The sequence below is a fragment of the Podarcis bocagei genome (assembly GCF_964188305.1).
Source record: "Podarcis bocagei genome assembly, chromosome: 11".
NCBI lineage: Eukaryota > Metazoa > Chordata > Lepidosauria > Squamata > Lacertidae > Podarcis > Podarcis bocagei.
In genome coordinates, this window is record NC_138136.1 from 52,781,646 (window position 1) to 52,792,876 (window position 11,231).

Sequence of the window (11,231 nt, forward strand, 5' to 3'; positions counted from 1 at the left end):
GTTCGGAGAGCAAGCGCCCCTGCGAACCACAACTCCCGGCACGCCCCGCGGGCGAACGCATCACAATGCTGCTGAGCCACACCGCCCCCCACCGAGGAGAAACGCGAGTTGCAGCCGGGAAGGAGGAGTCTGGAAGGGATGCGAGCGACAAGACCCAGGTGAGCGCTCGGTGCGGCTCTGTTGCAGCAGCATCTACACACGCCTCCAAGAGGCGAGCCGCCTTCTTGAAGCCGGGAAAGCGATGGGAATTAGCGTGTAGGAGGAACTTGAAGCGATTCATAGATTCAATAGAAGGGACCCTGAGAATCAATGCAGGAAAATGCAGCTGTCCCATACTGGCAGTGCTGGATTTACGTACTGTATAAAGCTAAACAAGCTATAACTTAGGGCCCCACTCTCTTGGGGCCCCCAAAAAAGATTAAAGGGGAAAAAAGCACCTGGATGTACATTTCCAAAATATAAGATAAAAAACAAATAAGATAAAACCTACATACCTATTAGGTCCATCAATTACCATATAGCATATATTCAACACACACAAAAACAGCGACAATTTGTTGTTGACAAAGGACAGCTGAACATATAAAGGGCCCCATTACCCTCAGTAGCTTAAAAGGTAAAGGGACCCCTGACCATTAGGTCCAGTCGTGGCCAACTCTGGGGTTGCGGCGCTCATCTCGCTTTATTGGCCGAGGGAGCCGGCGTACAGCTTCTGGGTCATGTGGCCAGCATGACGAAGCCGCTTCTGGGGAACCAGAGCAGCACATGGAAACGCCGTTTACCTTCCCGCTGGAGCGGTACCTATTTATCTACTTGCACTTTGACATGCTTTCGAACTGCTAGGTGGACAGGAGCTGGGACCAAGCAATGGGAGCTCACCCTGTCACGGGGATTCAAACCGCCAACCTTCTGATCAACAAGTCCTAGGCTCTGTGGTTTAACCTACAGCACCACCCACGTCCCTTTATTTCTATATAGAACAGCCTAATGTTTCTAGTGCTGTCACACCCTACACAGTTAAGGTGCTCTGTGGAATTAATAAAACGTGCTGTATCCCCATCCCCTGTCCTTGTGACACTTACTTGTCCTTTGCTTTGCCATTTTCACAGATAGATGGACTATAAGAAACTTTCGGAGGGCCTCTCCATAAAAATTTTCTCGTACCTCCATGATCCAGTGGGATGGAAAGTGGTAAAAAGTTCAGTAAGAACAATGCAGTTCATCTCGTTTCAGCTATTTCTCTCTTGCTGTTAAGCTCCAAACTGTTATTAGCCCATGGCAGGTTTTTCTTTTTTTATCAGCCTGCTGATAAATAATTGCAACTTTAAAAAGAAGAAGGAAACTTCCCAAGATGCCTGGTCAATTTACAGGCAGCTCTTATTTCTCACAGGCAACCAGAGTATTTAGAACTTGATCTAGAAGTAAAACAATAGATTTTTAAAAATTGGGTTGTTTTTTTTAAAGTTACAGATATTTCAGAGGTGTTTGATTATTATTTTTTCCTTTCCTTTATTGTCAACCTGAGAAACAAATGTCAGTGTCGGCAAGACCTTCAACAGATTTCCCAGGAACTCTGTAAGTAAACAGGGCTTTGGTTCCTGTGTATTTCCTTCCATGCACTCACTCTGAAAAGCAGCACCAATAGGCAAAATCACAATACAAGGGATTTCCCCATTCCCAGAACTGTTAATGATGGACATGTCCATACTGTGGACCTCAAAACTGATTCAGTAGTCACTCCCCCATCCCAGGAACTCCTGAATTTTTCATGCCAGTCAGTTGCCATGTTAAATGCCACATGGATCCCAAAATGCCATGCTGTAATGCCATGCTATAAGGTGGAAGCTTAGGTTTTTTAAAAAAAAAAAACTAATTTTGTTTCATTATTTATTTAAACATTTACAAGCCACACTTTTCATAAAAGACACAGCAAGGCAATATGCAACATGCAAGAGTATAGCAATGTTGGTAGAAGCATCAGTAGAAGCTGGTTGTTGGGGGTAGAAAAACATCACGTTCCAAAGGACTGTCTGAATGACACAGTTTTCAACAGACCCTCTGAAAGTAGGCAGGAATCATTCCTGCCGAGCGTTTAGTGGCGGGGAGTTCCACAGGGCAAGACCTTGCATACTAATGGCATGGTCTCTAGTAAAGGCTGACTGGACCCTCAGGGAATCTCAGCGATCAAGATGGACCATAAGGAATCCGGAGGTCCCAAATTATTTAAGGCTTTGTGAATTTACACCCAGAGCCTTGAACCTGGAGTGGTAGCTTATTGCAGTGTTTCCCAACCGGTGTTCCGCGGCACACTAGTGTGCCGCCAGACGTTGCCTGGTGTGCCGTGGGAGGGAGGCGGGCGAGTCGGGCGGCGAGAGGCGGGGTGGGGGCGGCGAGGAGAGGCCGCCCAGCGCGGGGCTCTCGCTGTCTGGCTGCCTGCGTGGCGCTGACGTCACGGGGCTGTAACGTCGAAAGAAACCCGGGAATCCAGGCTGCGGACAGCCAAACTTCGCCTTTTCTCTATGGCCAGCTTTCATCCTATCATATGCTAATACGTCTACGGTTGAAGCTGCGGAAGGGCGGAAGTTCCTGCGGGGAAGAACCGTCCGGTGAGCCCCGCGATCTTGGGAAGCTGAGTTCCCCCCTCGAGAACTGCCCCTCTCCCGCCGCCCTTCTTCTTCTCCGCTGCCCGCGTATGGTCCCGCCGCGTAGCATCCTCTTGGCGCCCAGAGCCCGGGGGGCTTCCTGCTTGCCATGGCGAGCGGCAGCAGGCTGGCGGCGGTAGCTGGCCTTGCAAAAGCTCCCGCCGCTGGAGGCCCCTTTGCGCCCGCCGGCCGCCTGTCGGCCGCCTGCTCCTGGGAGTGCTGGGCGGACCTGGCGGGAGTCCTGCGCCTCGTCCCGGAGGGGGAAACCGACGCCTGCGAGCCCCTGGGACCCCCGCTGAACGGGTGAGGAAGGCGCCCGAGACTGGGGGGGGGATACACACGCCCCAGGTCGCGGGCCTTCCTGTTCTCTGGAAGGAGCCCCGGGAGCCGTGGGAAGGAGGCGAGGGGCAGCCGAGACAGGGCCTCGAGGGGCTTGGCGGGGGGCTGCCCCTCTTCCAGATACCCCCCAACCCCCCAGAATGACCGCCAAATGCTGAACAAACATCAAACAACCACAGAGGCTTCCGCGTCGTGATTCAGCGGGCAGAGTGTAGGTGTGTTTTTGCACGAAAAGGATCCCAGGCACATCAGTTCCCGGCGTCGATCCCTGCCTTGGAAACCTTGGAGAGCTCCTGCCCTCCAAGTGCAGACCCGCCGCTGTCAACTTTTTCCACATTGAACCCAAACACATTGCACTTGGGGGACCAGCTTCTTAAATCTTTGGCCATATAGTTTGCACGGTTGCACTTGGCACTGCGACCCAATTTGGATCAATTGGAAGACCAGTGGGTGTAGCAGCAGCCTGGCAAGAATAGGCTCTTGTCCTCATTCCACTTTTTCAATCCACCCTTCCCCCTCTGGGGTAGCTTTCTTACTTGCTCTAGAACAGTGGTTCCCAACCTTTTTTTGGGCCATGCCCCACCTAAACATCTCTAATATCCTGCCCCCCCATGACGTATAATTCTTATTATTCAAAAAGTGAATAAGTAAAAAGTGACCTTTCCCCATCTGGCATGGTGGTGTGCCTCGAGATTTTTTTCATGAAACAAGTGTGCCTTTGCCCAAAAAAGGTTGGGAAACACTGGCTTATTGCAACCAGTGTAGCTCTCTCAACAGAGGCGGATGGCATGTTGCCTGTAGCCTGCTGCTGTGAACATTCTGGCTGGTAGCTTCCAAATCATGTAAGATTTAGTTGACCTTCCTGCATTGCAGAGGGTTGGACTAGATGGCATTTGTGGTCACTTCCAACTCTACAGTTCTACGATTCTATGAATGAATTATCAGAAACATTGGAAGTTAACTTGTATCAAATCAGACCACGAGTCTACCTAGCCCAATATTGTCCACACTGATTGACAGCAGCTCTCCAGGGTGCCAGGCAGGAGACAAGTCCCAGCTAAGGCTGCCTTAGATGTTCTCTCTTTTCATTCATGCAACACGGCCTTCCTTTCTTCCCCACGCATATCAGCCTAAAATTATACTGCTTTGTTCTACTGCCTCATTCTTCTGTGTGCGTAGAACTGCTCCTCAATTCCCGATACAAACCAAACACCTCTGAAATACCTCTGTTTCTGTATCTAACCTAGATATCGTGCTGAAGCGCTAGTGGAAGTACCGGCTCCTAAACTCTTTCCCTTCATTTTCCGGGCTGAGTACCGCAACAAGTGGGACAGAGCAGTACAGTCGTACAAACTTGTAGATACAATTGACCAGGTGATTCCATAAGTTAATGGGGTTTTGAAGTTCTGGGGTGTGTTTGTGGTTTTACCCCCTTAGCCTAGGCATTACTTTGGCTTTTCTGGCAGAGCTGAAATGTGGGACAAACAGGTCTTGTGCCTTGGGCGGCTGTATAAAACTCTGGATTTTCATAGGTACATCTTTGTACATTATTTGGGGTTGCATCTAAAGAAGTTGTCTCCTTAGTGCAAGGACTTCTACCTGTGTGGCAGGAGTTCCTCTCCCTTCCTCAATACATTCCTGGTTTCCCGCCAACCTCCTGGAGCAGATTGGCGCTGCAGCAAGGCTCCTTACGGGGTCTCTGCCATGGGAGCATATTCACCCACGGCTTTTTCAGCTGCACTGGCTCCTGGTAGAGTACAGGGTCAGATTTAAGGTGCTGGTTTTGACCTTTAAAGCTCTTCATGGCCTAGGACCCTTGTACTTACGGGACCGCCTCTCCTGGTATGCCCCGCAGAGGACCTTAAGGTCCATAAATAGCAACACCCTAGAGGTCCCGGGCCCTAAGGAAGTCAGATTAGCCTCAACCAGAGCCAGGGCCTTTTCAACACTGGCTCCGGCTTGGTGGAACGCTCTGTCTCATGAGACCAGGGCCCTGCAGGATCTGATTTCTTTCCGCAGCGCCTGTAAGACAGAGTTGTTCCACCTGGCCTTTGGTTTGGAATCAACTTGATCCCCTCCCCCTCTTTCCTTTTTCCTTTCTCCTTCTGTGATGGAACTCCTATTTGGGGACTTCCCTGGCTTTTTTCTGGCCCATGTAGGACCAGTCTGGATTGTTGGCCTTGGTGAAGATTTGACGTTTTCATCCCCAAAAAGTTTTTGATTTGAGCTTCTACTGAAATGAGGCTGCATTTTAATGTTGTACTTAATCTTGTTTTTAAGTTGTATTTTAATCAATTGTTTTTATACCTGGTGTTAGCTGCCCTGATCCTGGTCTTGGCTGGGGAGGGTGGGGTATAAATAAAATTTATTATTATTATTATTACACAGCGAGAGAAGAGGGAATCCCATTGCACAAGCAGAAGTTATTGTGCTTACAAGATGACTTCATAGGATGCAACCCATAATGCTTAGTGGCATGTAAGGCCATACCTGCCAACTTCTTAAAGACATAGCAAATAAGCTATACACTTCAAAAATAACATACCAATATAGCTACTGTTCTGGAAAGTTAGTGAAAGCAATTCCTTTCTGACTTTAGTATGCTACACACATGGCAATAGCCTATTACTTTGTCCTCAGACATGTGGGAAGGAGGGAACTTATTTTCCCTGGCAGAGCTTTCCTAACTATGGAAAGCTAGCATTTGTTACCTCTATTCCAGATTTCGTTAAAGAGGGATTTGGAGGAATTTGACTTGAACCATCTTTTTTTTCCCTGGTTAAGTTCCGCCGGGTTGCTAGGTCATGTGACTGAGCTGAAAAGGGTTTGGAAGAGGTGTAAGTCTCTATTTGCTGTGCTCCCCCACTTCCCCATAACGCTCCCCTTTGTGGGGGGATTTATGCTAGCTTAGCCCTGGGTGAGAGGCTTACACTGCTGTATCATCAGCTCAGCTGGGAAAGCCCAAGATCTGCTGAATCCAAACTCCTTCATCCTGGTGGATCTTCAGGCTGGATTGTACTGTAAGCCATCCCACCCGCACAAAATATCCCCCCCCCCTTGTTTTAATCCATTTTCCTCAAACGTATTAGTGTCCTTCCGTCCAATTGTTCTGAAACTACTTAGAAAGATTGGGGCAGGGGCAACACTTTTAAAAGCTAGGAAAAAAGCCAGGAAAAAATAAGGTAGAAATGAATAGGAAGGTAAGACCTCTGATGTTTGCAGAAACGGGATGTCTTTAGGAAGTGTTGGGGACACATAGTATATGGTTGGTTACCTGTTTTTGATCTCTATCCATTCCATACAGTAATCCATTCCATACACCCCCATCCATTCCATACCTTGCTTCCCAAACTTAATCCGTTCCAAAACCAAAGCGTTCTAAAACCAAGCCGCCCTTTCCCATGGAAATTAATGCAAAATGGATTTATCGGTTCCAGACTTTTAAAACAGCAATTCAACATGAATTTTACTATCTAATGAGACCGTTGATCCATAAAATGAAAACAATAAACAACGTACTGCAGTCACACAATCAATCAATCAATCAATCAATCAGTGGCTGAAGTGGGTTCCACACAGTCACAAAAACAAAAGAGCTGCAAAAACAGACAGACCTCAGCGTAACACTCAAATTGTCAGTGTAACACTCAAAGCAGAAGTGTGGTACTCAAAACGGAGTACGTTCGGCTTCCAAAAAAAGTTTGTAAACCGGAACACTTGCTGTAGTGTTTGGGTTCCAAGTTGTTTGAGTACCAAGGCGTTTGAGAACCAAAGTACCACTATAATTTATTTAGCTGCTCAGTGTTAAGTTGTGAGTGAACATATCAGACGACACAGCGATTCTTCAAACAGCTCCTGTTTATTCACAGGCCAGGACAGAACTGAACTGAAGGGTTCAGTCAGCCTGCTTATATAGAGCTCCAGTACCACGTTACTGTAACAACTTTCTAAAACTATCCAATCACTGAATGTCACTTTTGATCCTTCATTTGCATAACTATCTACAATATCCCCCTGCTGGCCCAGGGTGAGAACTTCAGTGCATAACACTCAGTCATTTTACTGAAAGGATTTCTACCCACCCTTCTGCCACATCAGCGAAAAGCAGTGTTTCTATGTTGAACTCTGAGCTGAGCATCAGCAGTGCTTGCATGCTTGAAAATGCCATCTTTGCTTTTGGCTGGTGAAGCCTAGCAATTGGTTGACGAAGCACAATATCAAGACTCTTCAAGTTGTTTTTTCTGGTAGGCAGGTTACCCTGATGGAGCCAAGGAAGTTTGGGGCCAATTCTTTAACAATTTGTTTGTTTTATATTTGCTACAGGACACTTTCGTTTACCAAAGTATTACACACAGTTACGGCTTGGGGCTGGTTACGCCAAGGGACTTTGTCTACTTGCTGCATGTTAAGGCATATGATGGAGATTTATTGACAACAAACTGTAAGTAATATTGCTTGCTGGGAAGGGGTTAAGAAATGGATTTCACACATAACCAGTTTAGAACCTGGTGATTCCCCTCAGTAGAATACACTAGTGGGCAGGGGTACCAACTTGAATAAAATATGGGGGGGCAGGTAAACTCCACCCCACATAATCACAATTTTTTAAAAAGTTTTTTTTATTCAAAATTAAAACAAGACATATTATCCAAAAACATATCATCCTTGTTCCCTCCCCCAATTTTTCCTCCCTCCCCCCACCCTCCCACACAAAAACCCGACTTCCCTCAGTTTCAGTCTTTGGTTTCTCTGAGACTGCTGTTTTCTGCATGTTACAAAGTTGCATAGATCCTCAAACTATTTAGCTGATTATTATCAATAAAAAAGTTTGTGAATGTTTATTCAAAACCTGCCAAGGAGTCCAGTTCACTTTGTTGCGTCTTCAGATACTTTGTAAAGGGTTCCCATTCATCTTTAAAGTCACAGTTATCCTTGCCCCATAGCTTATATGTCAGTCATCACAATATTTTATTTTATTCATTTGACCAAAGAGACCTCAGTCCCTAGGAGTTGGCTCTTAAGCCAGTGGGCTAACCTCCATATGAAGTGTCTTAAGCTCTCTGGAAGAATAGAACTGTAATAAATACTAACTTAGAAAACAAATAGCTCTGTTATCCTCCTACCCCTAAAAACCCCATATTATTTTCCTAGAGAACTATACCTATATCCCTTGAAGTAGGGATGGACAAATCCTGTTTCTCATATTTCCGATCTTATGTCCAGTTCCCCACACTCCTCACCTCATTTTGCTCCTTAGGGAAAAAAAGTGCTAATGAAAATATATCAACATTTTAATGTGAATTTCTCCTAATATATTCTTTTTAAAGTATTTTTGCCCTTACACACTTTGCATGTTATTTTCATGCAATTTAACTTCCTTCCGCAGGGCCTGTAAGACAGAGCTATTCCGCCTGGCTTTCCATTTGAATTTAGCCTGATCTTTTATTCCCCTTCCTTCCCTCTCCCTACCCTTTTATGAAGATTACCCGCTCTGGGATCCCTCAGCTAATTCTCCCCTGGTCTCCTCGCTGGCCCAAACAGGACTAATTTAGCCAGCTAGCTCTAATGTTTATTGGATGGATTTCCCCCCAAATTTATTTTTGAATTCTGAATTTATTGTTATTCACTGTATATTATGCTGCTTTTCGTTGCATCAATTAAGCGTTTTAAATTTGTTGCTATCCGCCCTGAGCCCGGTTTCCTGAACCGGGAAGGGCGGGGTATACAGTGGTACCTCGGGTTACATACACTTCAGGTTACATACGCTTCAGGTTACAAACTCCGCTAACCCAAAAATAGTGCTTCAGGTTAAGAACTTTGCTTCAGGATGAGAACAGAAATCGTGCTCTGGCGGCGTGGCGGCAGCAGGAGGCCCCATTAGCTAAAGTGGAGCTTCAGGTTAAGAACAGTTTCAGGTTAAGAACGGACCTCTGGAATGAATTAAGTACTTAACCCGAGGTACCACTGTAAATAAAAAAATTATTATTAATACACACACAGTATGTTGCTCTTTTATTCTTACTGCCAATAGGTGATTTGTTGCTTGGACGTATGTTTGGGTCGCCATGCTTGCTGGTGGAGCAGGTTTTAAATTCTGTTTTGTTCTCCCCCATAGCTGTAAGTGTAGACCACCCAGACTTTCCTCCAACTCCAAAGTATGTGCGTGGAACAAACTACCCTTCTGGCTATGCGTGCTGTCCCATACCAGGGTAAGTGGTCCTCACAGCCTGCTTATTTGCAGGGAAGGGTAAATCATCATGATGGCTTCCAAGCTGGGAGGCAGAAGAGCTCTTTATAACTTCATTGCGTCAGTTGTAGTTTGGTTACATGAATAGGAGCATAGGAAGATGCCCTACCAAATCATAGAAGCATAGAATCTTAGAAGAGTTGGAAGGGGCCGTGAGTTTCATCTAGGCCAGCCCCCTGCATTGCAGGAATCTCAGCTAAAACATCCATGGCAGATGGCCATCCAGCCTCTGCTTAAAAACCTCCAAGGAAGGAAAGTCCACAACGTCCCAAGGGAGACTGTTTCCACTGTTGAACAGCTTTTACCACCAGAAAGTTCTTCCTGTTGTTCAGTTGGAATCTCCTTTCTTGTAACTTGAAGCCATTGGTTTGAGTCTTTCCCTTCCGGGCAGGAGAAAACAAGCTTGCTCCATCTTCCATGTGACAGCCCTTAAGATATTTGAAAATGGCTATCATATCTCCTCTCAGTCTCCTCCTTTCCAGGCTAAACATACCCAGCTCCTTCAAGCACTCCTCGTAAGGCTTAGTTTCCAGACCCTTGACCATCTTGGTTGCCCTCCTCTGCACACGTTCCAGCTTGTCAACAACCTTCTTAAATGATAGTGCCCAGGATTGGACACATAATTTCAGGTGTGGTCTGGCCAAGGCAGAATAGAGCGGTACTATTACTTCCTTTGATCTGGACACCATACTTCTGTTAATGCAGCCTAGAATAGCATTGGTCCATCCAGTTCAGTGCCATCTACACTGGCAGAGGATTTCCAGAGTTCAAGGCAGAGGAAAATGATTTAAGTGTATAGCGAAGGGAAGCTTTTTCTGAATTTTCCCTCTTTGGTTCTGTTCTGTGGGTCCCATCACTTGCTGAGTTTGTACTGTTCAGTTCTCACGGTTAACAGTTTACCGTATTTTTCGCTCTATAACACGCACCCGACCATAACACGCACGTAGTTTTTAGAGGAGGAAAATCCGTAGGCATGCCACCCGTAGGCATTCCCTCCATAACACGCACAGACATTTCCCCTTACTTTCTAGGAGGAAAAAAGTGAGTGTTATGGTGCAAAAAATACGGTGATTTCTTTCCTCCCACCTTCTGATAATCAGAACTGTTTGTTTTCAGAAGGGTATATTTTAATTGTTGTAACTCTCCCTGGGACCTTATGGTGCAGGGTGCATACAAAATCTAATAAAGCAATGCTTTGAGGTTATTGTCTCAGAGAGAAAAACTGTCTCGTTTGCTTGGGTTAGTAGAGATAAGTGCCAAACATAATGATGAAGTAGTAATACAGACTACTGCCAGGTTATAGTGTCATATTTGATTCCTAGAACTGTGTGTAATTTCCGATTTCTTAATGGATAAAAAACAATTCCTCTCTTTCAGCAACCCAGAGCACTCCAAGTTTGTGGCGATTGTCCAGGTGGACTTAGGAGGGAAGTTAATGCCTTCTGTCATAGATTCGGTTATGCCAATGAGCATCATGAACATGATCATGGATTTCAAAACTGGAATTAAGTCACTGAAGGGAAACAGCTTATAAAAGTCTACCAGAGAGTGGATGGAAGGTTATTTGCAGTGCACAACTGTCACTGAAGTTTGGTTTAATGTAAAGGCTCAGAGAGAGTGCACTCGATGGGGGTCAGTGTGGACCATTTAGAAGTTGCCATGTTGGGTCAGACAAAGATCAATCTCATTTAGAGTTGGGTCTCCAGAAGTGGGCAGACACAAGGAAGCTCACAGGTAGTATGTGATGGAAACAACCATCCTCTGCATTAAGAACTGGGAAGAAAACATATAGCTACCTTTAATCACCTTAAGTGAATCTTCATGTTATGGCAAGGGTGATGAGCGTGAGGTCTTCCAAATGTTGTTGGACTGGTGAATGGGCTTTTGTTACCTGGCCAAGAGAGCTTTGCTGTGACTCCTTCAGAGGTCTGCTGTAACAACCTTGCAAGGCACTTTAGGGACAAAATCACTCAGATCTAGGCAGAGTAGGATGCCACAGTTGG

The 11,231-nt window shown here is 45.9% G+C and overlaps 1 protein-coding gene across 1 annotated transcript; it reads left to right on the plus strand.

Annotated features, from left to right (window-relative positions):
• The first annotated feature begins 17 nt into the window (after positions 1–17).
• On the plus strand, positions 18–10,776 carry STARD6 (StAR related lipid transfer domain containing 6). Its single transcript, XM_081213248.1, has 7 exons — positions 18–158; positions 1,110–1,203; positions 1,526–1,575; positions 4,229–4,355; positions 7,305–7,422; positions 9,097–9,190; positions 10,606–10,776. The coding sequence occupies exons 2-7, from the start codon at positions 1,114–1,116 to the stop codon at positions 10,760–10,762; spliced, it is 636 nt and encodes a 211-aa protein (XP_081069374.1). The 5' UTR covers positions 18–158; positions 1,110–1,113; the 3' UTR covers positions 10,763–10,776.
• The last annotated feature ends 455 nt before the right edge of the window (positions 10,777–11,231 follow it).